Source organism: Plectropomus leopardus, chromosome 1, assembly GCF_026936395.1.
Source record: "Plectropomus leopardus strain MGB_pleo_1.0 chromosome 1, ASM2693639v1, whole genome shotgun sequence".
Taxonomy (NCBI): domain Eukaryota; kingdom Metazoa; phylum Chordata; class Actinopteri; order Perciformes; family Serranidae; genus Plectropomus; species Plectropomus leopardus.
Window position 1 is genome coordinate 13,868,130 of NC_142176.1, and position 17,413 is coordinate 13,885,542.

Sequence of the window (17,413 nt, forward strand, 5' to 3'; positions counted from 1 at the left end):
TCAAGTGATCTTTTTTTCCGTTTATTGCTGACCCCGTCGTTTACTGCTTGTATCGAACTATTGCATATTATTGTATTATTTGTAATTTATTGTATTATTATTTGGTTGTTTTGTTTTTTTTTTTAACCTATTTTCTGTTTTTAATAGTGCTAATAAATAAAGTTAAAAAAAGATGAAGATTCTTATACAACATTTATTTTGAAAATGTTGCATGTATATATTTTATGTTGATTTTTTAACATGTTTTTTGAAGAATTTGCAAAAAAAAAAGAAAAAAAGAAAGGTATTTAAGGTGGAGTTTGTTGCCTGAGAGGCTTCGCTCAGGGCAAAAATCGCCACCGTATTCCTCAGAGGCCAACTGTGTCCGGTGACAAGATTACAGATTGATGGTATTAACAGAGGACCCATTGTTACCCGGTATGTAATCCAACAATTTGTATCTTAATCCCAAAAATGTAGCTCCCATGACTTGTCTTTCCGTCATCGTTAGTAGTTTCCCTCATACTTTAACGGGTGTTAAACTTCCGGGTAAGTGTTTACGTTGTCAAACAGCTAGCGTTAGCACGTTAGCTCGCCGGCTAAATTAGCTGCCGTTATCGTGTAACGTTATCAGGATCTCAGCTGTTAATCCTGAACTTTTGACCGGCGGCCGTCTTTGATTGTCGTAATATACACTGATCACAATTGTTAACAACAAAAACACTTTCTCTCAATTGTTGATTGTCACAGGACGCCGAGTCAGCTGGCTCTCACCTGATCTGATCTAAGAGATTTCCTTCTCTCCACCATGACTGCTGCTGTCAGAGGTATGCTGCGTTTTAACTGGATTTACAGCTCATTTGTTTACATTTGCTGCCTGTTAAGCCCGTTTTGAGACCACTTTAGTTCAATATTTATCCTTAGTAATCAATTTGTAGAGTTAGGTAAATATTATTACGCAGGTAAATGAATTCTTATCCAGCCTGCACAGATGGCTCTTTGATCGATGATCCTGATCGTGTTTTATTACATTTGTAAATTCAGACCCTTAAAGTGATAGTTCAGGGTTTTTTAAGTGAGGTTGTATGGACTAGTTATTAGTGATCAGCCGAATATCGTCCTGGTTCATTATTGGGGCCGATTATTGGCATATTGCCGATAATCTGTATCTGCATTTTATTTTAATGACCGCCAATAACATCAATCAATTAAAAAGTGCGAAGAATTTTTATTTAATCTTTTTTTTTTTTTTAGAATTTTCACTTGACTTTAAAAAAAAAAGGTTGCTGGGATTTTGCTGTATATGATTTTGGAAGTTTCAGTTTTGGTTCAACATTTGCTAAAGGCATTTAAACAAAGTTTGTTATATTTCAATTCAATTCAATTTTAAATATTGACAGAAAAATTCTCAGTTTAATTGTAAATGATTCCAAATATCGGTTAGTAGTCTTATTATCTAATAATATGGGTCGACCCCTACTATTTAGCCATAGTCAGATTATAATATACAGTAGATGTCAGTCAACAAGTCCTCAGTTTGGACAAGCAGCTGAGCAATGTATTGCTGTGGAGGGTCAGCAATAAAAGGTATTTCACCACCAAAAAAAGTTTTAAAAAATCAAAATCAGCTTAAGTGTACTCTATAACCTTTCCTTCAGACCGCCTGTTTTGTTGGCAAAACCATTACTGGCTTCAGTTCCCCATCTGTGCTCTCGTCAAAGCCGCCAGACTCCAGTAAGAAAAACAGTCACTTTAACTGCCTAACGTCAGAGCTGCTGGTCTTCTGCTGCTTCCGTCAGTCAGTTGGTTTGTGTTACTGTGTATCTTTGGTGAATCCAAACTCAGCCTTTAAATCGCCAAAGTCACACACTAACACAAAGCAACTAACTGATGGGAGCCAGCAGCTCCTGTGTTCAACTATGTTAAATCACTGTTTCTCTCAATGGAATCTGGCTGTGAAGAGAACGCTATAACAGCTTTATTTTCCCATTTGAAAACACAGTCTGACATCAAGGTAAAACAGTGAAATACTCTGTGAACAGTGAAAAACTTTGTTTTTAGTTGATTTTAAATATATTTTGTTGCTGACCCTCATCCACAGCAGTGCATTGATTAACTCAGACTCCAGCCTTCTTCTTCGAACTGGGGGCGTGCTGACGGCCAGCTACTGTTCACAATATATCTCTCTGGATAAGTTCCTCATACAAACCTCAAACTCTTTTAGTCATTTGACACGAGAAGACAGATTTCTCCAAAGTTTAATAATGTCTAAACACAGACAGCTGCACAAAAAGTAGCCTGGGTAAGAGAGTAGTTAAAGAAAGGGTTGCAGCGGCCGCCGGTTTGATTCCAGCCTCTTTGCTGCATGTCACCCCCTCTCTCTCCCCCTTTGACATTTATATTGTCTTGGCCATTAAAGGCTTAAAAAAGCCCCAAAAAAATCTAGGAAAAAAAGGTTATGAGTCTGACTAGTTTTCAGTGCTTGGTACAACAGACACATCTTGGTGGGAACCAAAAAACTATTGAGGTTCAATACCCAGCCTTACATGCAGCTTGAGAGAGATTGTATCTTGGCAACTTTGATGACATTTAAAATCTTTGCCTGTGTTGTCTGGCATCAGCAAATCAGTTATTTTATCGTGCAGGTTAAGCGCTATGTGTTGGAGTCAGGGGAACACATTTAAGTTCAAAATGTAAACTTAACCTTATTTTTCTTCCAGGTTCTGCCTCTGTGCCTATCCGAGGCGCTGGCGATGGCATGGAAACTGAAAAACCGCCTCTCATCCTGGAGATAAACACAGATACACTGCCTCCAGGTCCGCCTGCACCTCCTCTCCTTAAGGTGGCAAGCCCAAAACACAGCCCCAAATCTACCCATCCTGCCCCCCCTGCTGCCCCCCAGCCTCTCGGGGTGCTCCACCTGGGCAAGGTGAGTCGGGAGGCCTGCATAGAGGTGGAGGCTGTAAGGATCGTCGTCCCACGTGCTGCTATTAGCCGGAGTAGTCGAACAGGAGCCGCCGAGGGGAAGGGGGAGGCTGGGCAGCAGACTGAGGAGCAGGGCTCTCCCCCGCTGCCTCTGGTGGAGGACTGGAGAGGACAGCTGGAGAAGCTGCAGAACTCTGAACGCAGGCTGCTGCAGGACAAGGAGGGACTCTGCAATCAGCTGCGTGTGCAGACAGAGGTAAGGCCCAGAATAAAACATTTTATTTTGACATACAAGGCTTTTACATTCAGGTTTAGTGCTGTTTCACGTATCAAAACATGCTAGAAGTATGGACAAACAGAACTGTACAGGGATCAGTAACATTATCCATGAATTTCAATGTTTAAGTCCAAATAGTCCAAATATTTAACACAATGTCATCATACTGTTTTTTGTCTCTTTGAGTAGCGTTAGAAATGAGATCACTTATTTTTTTATCTTTCCAGTAATTAAGTGCATGTAAGTGAATAAAAAAGACAAAGTGAATTTCTTCGTGCCTGTTTACAGCTGTAAAATGAATTTGGTGACTGTGTCTCATTCTTTTCACCAGGTGAACCGTGAGCTAAAGAAACTGCTGGTGGCGTCGGTGGGCGATGACCTCCAGTACCACTTTGAGCGTCTGTCACGGGAGAAGAACCAGCTGATTCTGGAGAATGAGGCTCTAGGCCGGAGTCTGGCACACACCGCAGAGCAGCTGGAGCGGATGAGTATCCAGTGTGACGTTTGGAGGAGCAAGTTCCTCGCCAGCAGGTAATGAAATAGACAAAATAATTGTGTGACAAAAAGAAATAGTTGGATATTAAGAAAAGGAAATGATAGAGGGGATGGGGAATTTTATTTCAAGGCAGTTGTTGCTCTCCTCTTTCTCTTCTCATTCTGCAAGAATCCATCAAGGACACTTCAGCATTGTTGGAGGAGGACAGATAAAAAAAAAGGCTTTTCTTCTACATAATTAAGGTTGCAATGCTGAATAAAGCCTTGCATGAACGTTGTCTCCACAGAGTCATGGCAGAGGAGCTGACGAATGCCAGAGCAGCTCTGCAGAGACAGACCAGAGAGGCACAAGGAGCCATTCAGGACCTGCTGTTAGAGAGAGAGGAGTTCTCCAGAGACATGGTGCTCACTCACAGGTAACACGCAGTCAATCCGTAATTACTAAATGAAGTGAGTTGCTCATTAGCTCCCAACTTAAAAATACTGAAAATGAAGAAAAGAGAACACAAACTGTTAAATTCAGCGTGCCGGGACTGCCTGCAGGCTAACGTTGTGTCAGTGTAACTTTGGATTCAGCTACCAGATAAATAATAAATAAAGTCGTAGCTCCAGATGTTGTTCTATTTTATATGTACAGACTGTAGAGATCAGCTATGATACAAAGTTTAACATGGCATGGCTTGCAATGCTCATTTTTTATATTTCATTGAAATACTTCAAACATCACCCTTTGTACTTGGTTGCCATTCCACATGCAACATTTATAAAGCAGCAAAAGCAATTACTCTAAAGACTGAACAAACACTGACATTCAAATTTAGTATTCGAGTCCTCACACCCAACCCTAATCACTTGTTGAACCTGGTAAACATTTATGCTTTTAGTCATTTCTATTCTGTGACCTCTTTATTATTCTCCTGCATCACAAATCACTTTTGTCACATGCAGTGATTTAACTTCACTGAATTAACGTTATTGGAAAAAGTGTACAAAGGACTTGACTTGCACCTTGATACATTATAGTTCACTTCGAGACACCTATGTAAAAAAAAAATCGACCACTTATAGCAAATTAATGTAAAGACCTGATGAATCTGTGCAGAGTCCTGCTGTGAGACGTTATCATACTGCATAACTATACATGCTACACACAACATTCAGCGATAGCAGTGTGAACACTACCGAACATTATCTGAGTCAAAGATAAGAACAGTGTTGAACAAATAAGGTTCAAGGTTCACGGCAGATTCACTGATAGTGAATTGTGTGTGCCGGCGGTTGTTGGCCGCCGCTCAGGTACAATCGAAGGGCCAGAGGTTCGAGAGTTTGCGCACACGTGCAGTATTTTGTTAGGAGAGGTGATGATCTTTTTGCTGACGTTGCTTTCTGTCCCGTGGTCAGATCTCTGGAGCAGCTCCTGGTGTCTCTGCAGTGGGGCCGACAGCAGACGTACTACCCCAGTGCACAGCCCCTCAGCACAGGAGAGCTGGCAGCAGCCAATCACAAGCTGGCGGACGCCATCAACTCCCACCTGCTGGGAAACACAACCAGCAGCAGCGGCAGCGGCAGTGTTGTGAAGAGCAGCAGCGCAACAGCTGAGCAGCTCTGCAGCACTCCGGCTGAGAAAATGGCTGAGAAGGTCTGAATTTTACATCCTTATACAAATCTGACCAACATTTGTCATAAAGAGCTTCATGAATGTGTTGTTTTCTGTCTCAGGTGCTGAAGATTTTAGATCCAATCTCCTGTTCAGAAAGCAAGGCAGATCCTCCGCTCAGTGACTCCAGCCCCTCAAATTTTCTCAGCAATAAGAAGAGCATCGGCAGATTTCACCCGTACACCCGCTACGAGAACATTACTTTTAACTGCTGCGAGCGCTGCAGTGGAGACATCCTGGTGCTCTAGAGAGGTCATAGTGCGACAAAGTGTCGCCATCTGACTCCGACGCTGCATCAGAGCGTGTTTTATATGACTGAGACTGGAACAGAACTGCTCTCTGGAGAATTGCTGCTCTGTGTTGTGATTTCTTCAGTCTACATCAAAAGTCAGCTGCTCTAGAAGACTGTTTCGGTTATGTGGTACTCATTTTAGTGCATTTCCAAAGTTTCAGATGCTTTTTATTTTTATCATCCTGCTGATTATTTTTGCTCTCTTTAACTTGAAAAGGAAATATGAAAAAGGAGTTGCTCCTTCAGGGTTTATGATGTGAAAGTGGTGAAAACAGAGTGCATTTCAGAGTCTGGTTTAAAATAGAGAAAGTGTTATTTATTGCTGATGTGTGAGGTAGAAATGAGTCAGTGTTACACGTTGAACAGACACTGTTGGTGTGTCTGCTGATCAAACTCAAACATTAGGCTAGTTATTTAAGTAATAATAACATGGTGAACCTATAATATGTCAATGTGCAAATAATGGAGCAAACAGGCTGCAGTGTGTGTGTGTGTGTGTGTGTGTTCACCTGAGGCTCGAAGGGGCAGCCTGTTGTGGAAAGACCCTCCAGGAAGTTAAACAATTGAAAATGAACTATTTACCCAAAACAGTAACAAAAAAGTGATGATGTGTCTTTTACTGCAGGGGTCTCCCCAGTTTCTCAATATGATGGTGCTATTAATTTTTAAAAAAAATGTATTAATAGTTTGTATAATGCATGCTGAAAAGGCTGTTATACATTCAATATTTATAAGCGGTGGGACTGTAAAAAACTATATTATGGTGCCGCAGTTCAACCACACGTCCAGTTATTTGCAAAGATTTTGACTTTTGTGGTCGTACAAAGAAAGTTTTTCATTTGTCTTAATATTTTACTATAAGATTTCGAATTATTATGTTTGATTTTGTTTCAATGAGTCATGTTAGCTTCATTCTTTGTAAGTAATGATTTAAAAAAAAAAAGATTTTTTTTGCCTCAGAGTACACTACTATGAAATGACAAGTAATATATTGTACATGTACGGAGCTAGAACAGCGATGGCAAGTTTTGGCATCAAAAGTAAAATGTACTGTTGAAAAAGGACATGTTGGTGATGGAAAAAAAATTGAAAATTAAAATGCAGGCATTAAAAATGATTATTTTATGTAATAGTAATTTTATTTTTTCCTCCATGCAAAAACAGTAACAGAAGTTGAAACTGAGAAAAAGGACATTTTGAGAGACAAAACAAAATGCTTGTGTTTTATTTTTCACTATCAATGTTCTCTTTTACAAATCCAAATTTTGTTTTCAGTACCAAAACTTGCAGTGACTTATGAAGCTCCACACACATGCCTTTTTGCAATTTTCTAAACTCAATCTGTATATTTTGGTAACGTTCATCTGCATGAAAAAAGTCTTGATTATTGTTGATGCTATTATTTGCATTGAAAGCCTCCAGAGAAAAGAAACTGACATATTTTGTTTTCCATGTCATACAAAAATAAAGACCAAAGTAGTTTCTACTTTTTTTGTAAAACAAAAAATGTCGTTTATTTCCCTGAAGTATAAAAGCAGCAGGTAAATGACCACTATGACTTACAGCAACACTTTATTCCCCACTTGTCTCAGTTATTGACATTTCCTCAGACACATCCTTATAATAACAAACTGCAAATGTTGTTTACTTCACTCATCAGTCCACCACATCTTGCCTTTGCCTGCAATTTTTCCTCCCTCCAAGTTGCTCCTTAATGATGTCCGTACTCTGGTTGCAGCTCTGTCACTGCTCAGTCCGGCCTTTCTGTCTCTGCCACTGAACCCAAAGCCTTTTTCAGACCTGTACAGGCCTTCATTTTTAAATGTCCTCTCAATTTTTGCAGACCCTAACGGCCTGACAGCATCCTGACAGGTGAACTTGTCGTTTGCGTTACTCTTCTCTGTCAGTTCTTGATGAAAGCCATCGTGCTTCCTCTGGGGCACGAACTTCAACGCCTCGTCCCACTTCCCCGTGTCCTTCATGCAGAGCATGATGCGGATCATCTGGTCCAGGGTCAAAGTTTTGGCTCCAATATCCCATTGGAGGAACTCATCAAGCGGTAAACGTGCCGTGGCCAGATTCAGACGCTTGGCGTTGGCCAACGTCACTCCTTTCTGGATCGTCCGATCCACCAGAGCTCCGATGATGTAGACCTTGTCGTGGTCGTACTTGCGGAGAACATTGGGGGAGTCTGCGGTGAGGTACACGAGCTGTTCGCGGGGGAACAGATCCACGTGCTGTTTCTCAGAGTCGGTGATGAGCAGGTGTTCCCACGCTTCAGCACCATATCGCCTGATCAGCTCCTTCTTGTAGGCCCCGTTTGCCTCAAGGTTGCAAAAATGGATGTGGTAGGGCTCGATGGCACGTCGATTCCACCCTTCGGCCTCCATCAGCTGGGACACCGCGTTCACCAACTCACGTCTGCCCATGTTGGAATCGTAGCTCATGTCAAACACTAGCGGTTGGCCGAATAGCATGGACCGGGCGCTGTTCCAGGCCATGTGCTTGTCCACTGTGCGGCCCCATAGATTGAGGAACATCGTGTTTTTGAGCGCAGGCTTTTTCCAATCCTCCGCATCGCCGTCCTGTTGTCTTAAAGCTTCCCTATCTGCCTTCTTCTGCTGCTGCTTCTCCTTCCAGGACCTTTTGCGGCCCTCCTTTATTGCCAGGTACTTCAGATACTTCTTCCTGGAGGACTTGGTGGTGAGGTCCGCCAGCGCCTGAAGCTCTGCATCAGTAATCTCTTTAGGCACAAACTTCCCAGCCAGCTGCCACATTGCAACCAGGTCTCGGGTTGCCTCCAGAGAAGAACCACCTGAGGGGATTTCTTGATCATCACTTACTTCCTCGTCGTCCTCATTGACTTGTTTCTCTTGTGAAGCCACTTGTACTCTCATTACGGATTTCCACTTGTCCACATCTACTGTGTGTATGTCCTCAGTATTATCCGTTTTTGTCTGGATGGCGTCATTCCACACCTGGATCCCAGTGTTAAAGTGGCGAGCAGGGATGAGACCAGTGCTGCATACTGGGAGGAAACTTGTGACTTGCCTCTTGGTGACAAAGGATGCCACAAAATGACTGCATTTCCAGAGTTCATTAAAACCTTGATTAGCGAAGAGCCGTAACATCGCGATAAAATAGCCAAAACTGTCAAAAGTGAGCTACTAAAACGAGGAAACACAGACTGTCACCGTGTCTTTCAGGATCCAAGCGGAACAAAAAGCTTTAGCAACGCAGTTCTCTCCGTTTTCCACCTTCATGAAGCTGTAACATCTAACATCTGAATCTTGTGTGCTAAATATTCCCGAAGTTGTGTTAATACCCCGCAGCTTGTCAAATATTAGGAGAAGGTCACGTTGTTTGAACGGTGTCACATATATAATATGTCCCCCGCCATATGCATGGTATGACCACACAGCTTGTCTAACCCTAAATGTTTATCGATCTTACCATAACAAAAAAAATAAAACCAGTACTAATTTAGTTTATTTCACCCCAATATGAATTATATTAATCACGTTCAGACTAACTTTAATTGTAGCTTCCGGGCGGATATTTTTCAGTGTCGCACAGCATCAATGACGTAGTTTCCTCTTGTTAGCACAACAAGAGAAACCAGCTTGTTAGCATCGAAAATGAGTTTGTTTTTACCAAAATTAACTTGCAAAAAGGACATAGACGATGTTATCAAAGGAGTGGCAGAAAAGGTCGTAGTTCTGAGGTTTGGGAGGGACGAAGACCTGGTTTGTCTCCAGCTCGATGAGATTGTAAGAAGCAGATTATTAATGCTAATTCATAAACAGCTGTTTCATGTTAATGTGACGACTGTTTCGCTTTTGCTAATCTGTCACTTTAATCCCAGCTGTCAAAAACTGCCCATGACCTGAGTAACATGGCATCCATCTACATCGTCGATGTGGATAAAGCTCCCATCTACACGAGATACTTTGACATCAGTTACATCCCCTCCACCGTTTTCTTTTTCAATGGACAGCACATGAAGGTGGACTATGGGTGAGTTACTGAGGCTGTGACTGCCCGATAGCCTCTGATAGATAGGTAGATAGATAGATAGATAGATAGATAGATAGATAGATAGATAGATAGATATTTATAAATCCCATATGGAAATTTAAGGTTCCAGTAGCTCAGTGCCTTGTTATACACAATAAAATAGCAATTGAATGGGTATTGAAGTGAAGATTAAAAACCATGTGTCAAATTAATGATAATATATGTATTACTGTTTAAAATTCACAGTGCGCACAACCTGAATTAACAGATTTAAGTGCAAACAGAGCACCTGTATTAGGTAAATAATGAAGTCTGGTTTATGCATCACGTGCATGATCAGGCCTCATAGTCCTCCGCATCAGTCCTCCCTCAGTCAGTCCTTGATGAAGATGAAGTATCTTCAAGTCAATCTAAGAGTAAAAGTACAGATATATCACCAGAAAATGACTTTGGGAGAAGTTAAAGTTACCCATTAGAATATCACTGGAGTAAAATTCTGTCAACAAAAAAAAACAAGCAGTCAGAATTCTGAGAATTATAAAGTTTACTTCTTTTTAACTTGCACCACCTTGAAAATCGGGCCAATGTTAGACTTGAAGAAAAACGAGACTTTTTTTTCACAACTGAAAGGATTTCAAGACAAAAACTTTTTTTTCTTCCCTCCTATTCCTTCACTCATCCATCTGCCCCTTACTTCCTCCTTTCTTCCTCGCTTCATCCCTTATTTTATAGTGAGTAACTAAAATGCCAAGGGGAAGTGTAGTGGAGTTAACGGGAAAGCTGATATAAATACAAAAACTCAAGTAAAGTACACATACTCCCTTAAAACTATATTTACTTAATGACATTATAACACTTCTGATAGCTAACATAAATTTAAGATTTTCCAAACAAAATGTTTTGAAATTGGGCTGGAACCAACGATTTTTATCATCAATTTATATGACAATTATTTCTCACTGTTTGGTCTGTAAAGTCATAGAATAGGAGAAAAAGATCAGCATAATTTGCAGAGCGCATTGACATGTTCACCCCCCACCCCCATCCCCCCAAAAAACATTCAATTTATGTGAATTTGTGTGCATTTTTGCCCAGAGAATTACTTAAACAATTAATTGATTATCAAAATAGCTGCAGATTAATTTTCTGTTGATGGACTGATCGATCAATTGAATAATTTCTATAACTCATCAATTAAATAAAATAGAGCTGCAATGATTAACCAATTAAATGATTAGTTTCAAACCATTAATTTAACATCAACAGATTAAATGATAATGAAAATAGTCATAGGTGGCAGCCCCACTGTTAAACACTGTAGTATTTCAAAGGGCCATCACTATTCCCAATAGCCAACAGACCAACAGTACACATCCCTAAGCTATGTGGTTTAAAAAAAGCATCAGGTGTTTACATTTGAGAAGCTGACATATGCAGATTTACCTCAGTTACCACCGATATTCAAAATGTAGGGAAAAAGAGGCAGTTTGACTCTTTTTGGTTGATAATTATTTTACTTATTTGTCTCTCAGCTCTCCAGATCACACCAAGTTTGTCGGCAGCTTCAAGACCAAACAAGATTTCATGGATCTGATTGAGGTGATATACAGAGGAGCCATGCGTGGGAAGATGATTGTCCAGAGTCCCATAGACCCTCAAAATATTCCCAAATATGATCTCCTTTACCATGGAATTTAAAGTCAACACCTCAACTGTGCAGCCTTATTGTCATAATGATTTCTCACTGTGTGGCATCAACCCGGCTGGTTAACCCTTTAAAACCTGAGCAAATTGGTTTGAATTCTTTCAAAAGCAAGGGTACGAAGCAATGTGCAACTCAACAAAACATTGCCTGAAAATTAGCAGGAAGTTAGTAGAAAAAAAGTTACAAGAAAATGACCTGAAGATAAGCAAAAAAAAATCATTTTCTTGCACCTTTTACTAATTTCTTTTAGTTTTTAGGACATTTCTCAAGTTTCTAATTGCCTTTTTTCTCATGTTTTTGAAGAAAATCAAACCCATTTGCTTAGGTTTCAAAGTAACTTGTAAAATGCATCCCAACATTTCACAGGAAAACTGATGTCAATCCAGGTTTCAAGGGGTTAACTGACTAAAATTAGTTTGACTTATGAACAACCATCTGAAGAGGTTTTCATACAGGGGAAGATATCTCTGTACTCCTTGTGTTTAAAGGTTCCTTGTGGAGTTTTTGACCACGATTAACACCGTAGAGCTGTCTTTATGTGTGAATCCTTTTGGCCTCGGCTCTTGTGCAAGTGTCGTGTTTCACATTTCAGTTGTTATCATATTGATCAACAGGTAACAAGTCAGGAAACTCATTAATGTGAAGGCACTGTGTGAGAGCGGAGAAGAAGCTTGTAAACAGGGACCTGCATTCAACGCGTCCGTTAGACCTCAAGGATACACACAATTTGTCTTGGAAAAGACACACTGTAAACAGCAACTTTGTTTGTTTGTTTGAAATAAACCTCCACAGGGCACCTTTTAATGCACATATGTACACAAGAGCACCGTTTACCCAAACCCCCTGAAAATACAGTTACTGTCAGTACTAGTTTGATTGGTTGCAGAGGCCAAAATGTATTGAAAAAAAATCCAGTGGGCTTTGTTAAGGTTCCCATTAGTCATTTTTTTAAACAGCAGGACATTTAATCAATGAAAATAACTGATGTTTCCATAATCTATCCTGTCAGCCTTTCTCATATTCTATTTGTCTCAGAGAATGTGTGCATTTTGATAAATGAGGTTCTGCAACTTTATTTTGATTTATTTATTGTGAAAATGCAGTGTCATTTTGATGTTTCCCATGGAAAAGAGCTGTATATCAGCAGAGATACAATTCATTTATCCGATGTACTTTATTTTTTTTAAATAAAATTTTATATTATATCTTGCACCATTTATCTGGCTCTTTTTCGCACCAGCCACTATCAGGTTCCCGCGGACCCTTAAAAAGTATTTAAACGCATTAAATTCATTTATCTGAAAATAAGGCCTCTATTGGCAATCCTTCAATTTTGGTTATTGTAATATTGTTCTTAAATTTAATTGCGAGTGTTATTAAAAATGTCTTTAAAAAGTCTTAAATCGAATTTGCCTTAAGCTGTAGGAACCCTGCACTGTGGTTCTCCTACATGTTTGGTGCACAGAATAAGTTTTAAATCTTCCGCCTCACTGCTAGATGCTAATAAATCCTTCGCGGCCCTTTAACAGCTCTGTTCCTAAAGTATGTGAAGAAAAACAATTTGACAAAAACAGCACATCACACACATTAACAGATTCCACTCACAAACAACCAGAGTGCAGACCATAGAAATAGAATGAACAGATCAGGGGATGTAAAAATCACTTAACAAAACTTCACACTACAGGACGCACTGGCAAGATGATCTTTAAAGCCGTCACAAAATCACAAAATAACTGCGACAGTCAGCTTTGCTGCTGACTGTTAGACAGCATGACTATTGTGTTGTGTATTCCCAACTAGACAATACCACCAATGATATATGTTATTTTCAGTGTTTGGTGGCCTATACACTGATCAGGCTTTTTCTAATTTGCATCTGATTGACTCTCCTTCCCTGTGAATCTAAAGATGTATTTCCACAGTTGACTCCTCGCTGTCTCCTCTCCCCTCTGGTGGAGCTGCTGATGACTTGTCGATGTTCCTCTCTTTAACCCAGACTGCATACAGAGAGTTGGACCTGTAGTCAAGCTGCACTCAAGGAAAGGGCATGGGAGGACATCAAAAGTGGTGCAGTTCAGTTTAGTCTCCACTTCTGTGAGTAATCAAAAATACATACGACATATGAAAAGTGACGGCTCACCTCTGACTCTTTCTCCTCTGTCGCAGTGTCTTGTGTGCTCCGTATTTTGTCTAAATAAAGATAATATGGTTAGACAAATATTCTGCACAGCCTTCACAATCTCTCTGAATTTTCTTTAAATCCATTAACTAGCCATCAATAATAATTCTTACCTTTGCATTTATAAGCAGCTCCAACACCAACACAGAGCAATGCAACGCTGAATACAACCACAACAGGCCACTGCCACTGGACCCCGCTGGCTGCAGATTCCTCAACAAACCCTGATAATGAGGGAAAACATTTTTATTTTATTTATTTATAGTTTTACTTTTATTTATTTTATTTTTTTATGTCCAGCACCATACAGGCACGAGTTATCATCAGCTCTTACATTGGTTTTACAATCATCTCTACCTGTGGCCTGTTTGACGATGCTGCTAACAGCTCCAGAGCGACGGAGGCTATGTTCCCTGTAGCTGTATCCCAGGCTCTGGATGTCCCGGCCCCAGTAGTAGTTGTTGGTGCGTAGAGGGAAGAAGGGGGCCATGTAGGCCTGCGCTCTCTGTGCTGGATAGACCTGGTCACTGTCAGGGTAGCTCGCTTCACTGTGGTTCTGCAGCCACTTCTCAAGAAGCCTGACACCCATTAACACAACACAGGGAATAAAAATCCTGATTTGGAGCAGAGCACAAGGTAGAAATCCACAACTGGATCTTTGTTTCCAAAGATTAACCCTTCAAAACCTGAGCAAATTTGCTTGATTTCTTCCAAAAACATGGGGAGAATGAGCAGGAAAAAAGAAATGAGCCAAAAATTAGCAATAAATTAGTTAGAAGTACAAGAAAATGACCGGAAAATTAGTAAAAGATAAATACATAAATGAAAATTTAAAAAGGAAAAAGGTAGAAGAAAGTTTAAAAAAGGAAATGGACTGGAAAAATGCTTAGAATACTATAATTTTGAATATTTATTCATGATAATAATCAAAAAATAGTTTTAAATTAGACATTTTTCCCTAGCTTATTTTTTGAATCTACTAGTTTGTTTATTGCCAAGTTGCCCAGTGGGTTATGGGGGTTAATGAGGAGCTAGAGGTGTGAATAACAGATGATTATTTAATTCCAACAAAGGCACAGGAAGAAACTGTTTTCATTTTACAATAAAAGCTCCAGTTTAACTTGCACAAAGAAACAAATTTATCTGTACGAATAACCTTTTTACTGTACTGCATGAAAGTACTGTTTTCAAATAAACTAAAAATGTCAGCCTATGCTTTAATGCAAATTTGATAAAGACTTAAAATTCATGACCTACTTGTCAATGAAGCTGTGATGAAGCATGAAAATGGGGTCATTGGCTGCAGTGGGCACCAGAGACATGGTGCCGTTGAGGTATCTGTGGACCAGGTTGTGCATAGAGGCATTCAGGTGTCGAGAATCATTGGGAATATCAAAACCTGCAAGGGCAGCGGGACACCTTTTACTACTGCTCACTACTCCTTTATTGCTTTTTATTTTAGAATTTTCACTCACATAAATTATAGATTGTTGAAATTCTTGTTGCAGAAATTTGAAGTAAAAGTCACCTGTCCCTAATAACAAATATAAGATACGTATTAGACATTTAATCCACCTTCTAGTTTGCTCCTGAAGCTTGTCCTTGATGTTTTGTCAAATGGAGGGGTGTCAAAAAGGGTCTCTGCCATTGTGTCTTCAACATCCTCAGTGGTTGGCAGTGTTTTGTACATTGGATCTTTTCCGGGGTTGCGGATCAGATGTGCAGGATCAGACACATCGGTGTGGATGCAGATTATGCCAAGACTTTGCTGAAACGGACATATCGTCTGCAAAGAAAAAAAATGAGGAGGTTGCGAGGTTAATGAAGAGAAATCAGGAGCATTGGGTAAAGAATGAGAGCAATATCTCACCTTCCACTTTGAGAAAAGGGAAGCACTGTCTATGCGACCATCTCGGCCAACTCCCCCAAAGTACTGGTTGGTGCAGATGTTGCAGTGGTTGGTTCTGGTCCAGTCCCAGTATGGGATGTAGAAGTCTTGGTTCCCAGTGAGCTCCCTGATTTCTCTCTCGATAAAGAGGAGAAACACTCGGTGCCAGAAGATAAAAGCAGGGCCCCGGTGTGCAGCATTATTTTCAGATTCAGCGTAGCTCTTAGCTGAGTAGTAGTGCATCCATACGTACAGATTGTAGACACTTGTGTTTTGAAATTCATAATTCCCATCCACTGTTGTGTCATTGCTTGTTAAAATCATATATCTGCTGCTGAGGCTTTGTTTTGCCTGGTGCAAGCTTGAGATGAATGTCTCTCTCTCAGGATCAGTCAGATCAGTTATCTCCTTCCTCTCCACATGATGCCGTTGCAGACATTGGGGTCCTCTCCAGCCCGGGAGGCACTGACCACAGTCGAATCCATCATAGTTCCCCCAGCATGTACACACCGAATCATAGAAGGCCCGAGGCCAGCTCACCCTGTAGTCCACTGGTTTTGGGAGGTCTCTTGCAGGATGTGGCGCACAAACTCCTCTCCCTGAGCTAAACCCACAAGGAGAGCCATTCCAGATGGGGCAACACATCCGGGTCTGCAGAGCCTCTGGTGTGGTACAGGGACGTGGAAACTGAGCCTCTACAGCTCCAAGGCCCGTCAGATATAGCAAAAGGACCAGCCGAATCCAATGCAGCAGCATGTTGGAGATGGAGACAGATCACTGGACTTCATAAAACACCAGACGGATACAGCAAACTCACCAGCTCATCACTGGCAACTTCCTTTTAAAGGGCAAAGTTCATAAGGCTCTTATAGTTTGATTTTCATGCTGCAATATTTGCACAGGTGATACGCAACCATTTCTGTGAAGTCTCCAGACGGATGTACCTTTACATTGCTTTAGCTCTTACATAAGATTGTGTGTTACATCACTTGACCAGTCACATAGGCTCATCACACTCTTTCTGTCCTACTACATATATGGTTCATTTCTAAAAAGTATTAAAAGTGAATGGCATGGCTGTTGTTGAATCAGCTGTGTCAACAGAAGACCCAGGAGTTAATCTGGTTTGATCAGCTGCTCTGTGTGTGTGTGTGTGTGTGTGTGTGTGTGTCAAAAAAACAAACCCTTATAACACAGGGTTGTACCATGCCCTTTAGAGGTATTGATCACATGTGGTACTGTATAGCTGTCCTTTTTGTGAGCAAATCTATGCTGTGCAATATCCACCATTCAACAGAAGAGGCCCATTAAGGGTTAACTTGATGTTTTTCAACCTGGACCCTTTTTTCTTTTTTTGTGTGTGTCCAAATGAGTAATGGTGATAACAACTTTTGGACTTGCAAGAACAGGTTATGAGACAATGGGCCCCTGGGCATAGTTGTGGTGGTTTGCCCCCTTTTTTAATGCATCTTTTTATAGTTTTGCATTTCTGTGAAATTGTTGAAATTGTGGTTTATTAGAGTAAACAACTAGGACAGCATGTAAATATTTTTAATAAAGTATGTAAATATGCTGAGTATGTAAGTGTGCAAAAATATACATGTTAAAAACACAGTAATAGTCAATTGCCACTAATCTGTGAATATTTAAATCATAATATGTGCAATGTGCAGAGACTGCAAAATGTGTAAAATAAAAAACTGTGCCTTAAACTACAATGCAATGTATCAAACTTGTATGTAGTCAAAACTATTAAAAAATATGTGTGCAAAAAAATAATAATAATGATGATGATGATTACTACTTCATATATATATATTGATTCATTATTCTTTTTTTTTTTTTTTTTTGCTCTATTTTTTTGTTTTTACATTTTTTCTTTTCTTTTTTGCTCAGTTTCAGGTAATATTCTTGTAATTTCTTCCCATGCTTTTAAAAGACATCAAGCCAATTTGCTCAGGTGTTTAAAGGTTAAATAAGAAAATATTTATGCGAA

General features: G+C 40.1%; 4 protein-coding genes across 5 annotated transcripts; 2 read left to right on the plus strand and 2 right to left on the minus strand.

Annotated features, from left to right (window-relative positions):
* The first annotated feature begins 280 nt into the window (after window positions 1-280).
* Window positions 281-6,750, plus strand: blzf1 (basic leucine zipper nuclear factor 1). Of its 2 annotated transcripts, none has more exons than XM_042492672.2 (7): window positions 281-417; window positions 730-806; window positions 2,700-3,160; window positions 3,513-3,712; window positions 3,964-4,092; window positions 5,078-5,315; window positions 5,396-6,750. In XM_042492672.2, exons 2-7 carry the CDS (start codon window positions 788-790, stop codon window positions 5,579-5,581), a joined length of 1,233 nt encoding a protein of 410 aa, XP_042348606.1. In that variant the 5' UTR covers window positions 281-417; window positions 730-787; the 3' UTR covers window positions 5,582-6,750. The 2 variants fall into 2 exon arrangements, with proteins under 2 accessions (XP_042348606.1, XP_042348614.1); XM_042492680.2 differs by having other exon boundaries at window positions 377-528.
* A 430-nt stretch (window positions 6,751-7,180) lies between these two features.
* Window positions 7,181-9,042, minus strand: trmt10c (tRNA methyltransferase 10C, mitochondrial RNase P subunit). The gene has a single exon (XM_042492691.2). It carries the CDS (start codon window positions 8,754-8,756, stop codon window positions 7,275-7,277), a length of 1,482 nt encoding a protein of 493 aa, XP_042348625.2. The 5' UTR covers window positions 8,757-9,042; the 3' UTR covers window positions 7,181-7,274.
* A 139-nt stretch (window positions 9,043-9,181) lies between these two features.
* Window positions 9,182-12,557, plus strand: txnl4b (thioredoxin-like 4B). Its single transcript, XM_042489681.2, has 3 exons — window positions 9,182-9,395; window positions 9,491-9,642; window positions 11,175-12,557. The coding sequence occupies exons 1-3, from the start codon at window positions 9,264-9,266 to the stop codon at window positions 11,338-11,340; spliced, it is 450 nt and encodes a 149-aa protein (XP_042345615.1). The 5' UTR covers window positions 9,182-9,263; the 3' UTR covers window positions 11,341-12,557.
* LOC121943933 (tyrosinase-like) lies at window positions 12,419-16,395 on the minus strand. Its single transcript, XM_042487548.2, has 7 exons — window positions 15,400-16,395; window positions 15,105-15,315; window positions 14,787-14,928; window positions 13,887-14,107; window positions 13,643-13,753; window positions 13,491-13,540; window positions 12,419-13,378 (listed from the first exon to the last, which is right to left on the minus strand). The coding sequence occupies exons 1-7, from the start codon at window positions 16,171-16,173 to the stop codon at window positions 13,253-13,255; spliced, it is 1,635 nt and encodes a 544-aa protein (XP_042343482.2). The 5' UTR covers window positions 16,174-16,395; the 3' UTR covers window positions 12,419-13,252.
* Window positions 16,396-17,413: the final 1,018 nt, after the last annotated feature.

What these genes read in the sequence shown, in the direction of transcription:
- blzf1 (XM_042492672.2), top strand. An exon ending in AGCTGCGTGTGCAGACAGAG is followed by an intron (nt 3,161 to 3,512) that starts GTAAGGCCCAGA and finishes TCTTTTCACCAG; the next exon opens with GTGAACCGTGAGCTAAAGAA. An exon ending in GACATGGTGCTCACTCACAG is followed by an intron (nt 4,093 to 5,077) that starts GTAACACGCAGT and finishes TCCCGTGGTCAG; the next exon opens with ATCTCTGGAGCAGCTCCTGG.
- LOC121943933 (XM_042487548.2), bottom strand. Translation starts at nt 16,173, where the DNA reads ATGCTGCTGCATTGGATTCGGCTGGTCCTTTTGCTATATCTGACGGGC. An exon ending in CATCACAGCTTCATTGACAA is followed by an intron (nt 14,108 to 14,786) that starts GTAGGTCATGAA and finishes AATGGGTGTCAG; the next exon opens with GCTTCTTGAGAAGTGGCTGC. An exon ending in CAGAGGAGAAAGAGTCAGAG is followed by an intron (nt 13,379 to 13,490) that starts GTGAGCCGTCAC and finishes CCTTGAGTGCAG; the next exon opens with CTTGACTACAGGTCCAACTC.
- trmt10c (XM_042492691.2), bottom strand. Translation starts at nt 8,756, where the DNA reads ATGTTACGGCTCTTCGCTAATCAAGGTTTTAATGAACTCTGGAAATGC.
- txnl4b (XM_042489681.2), top strand. Translation starts at nt 9,264, where the DNA reads ATGAGTTTGTTTTTACCAAAATTAACTTGCAAAAAGGACATAGACGAT. An exon ending in GTCTCCAGCTCGATGAGATT is followed by an intron (nt 9,396 to 9,490) that starts GTAAGAAGCAGA and finishes CTTTAATCCCAG; the next exon opens with CTGTCAAAAACTGCCCATGA. An exon ending in CACATGAAGGTGGACTATGG is followed by an intron (nt 9,643 to 11,174) that starts GTGAGTTACTGA and finishes TTTGTCTCTCAG; the next exon opens with CTCTCCAGATCACACCAAGT.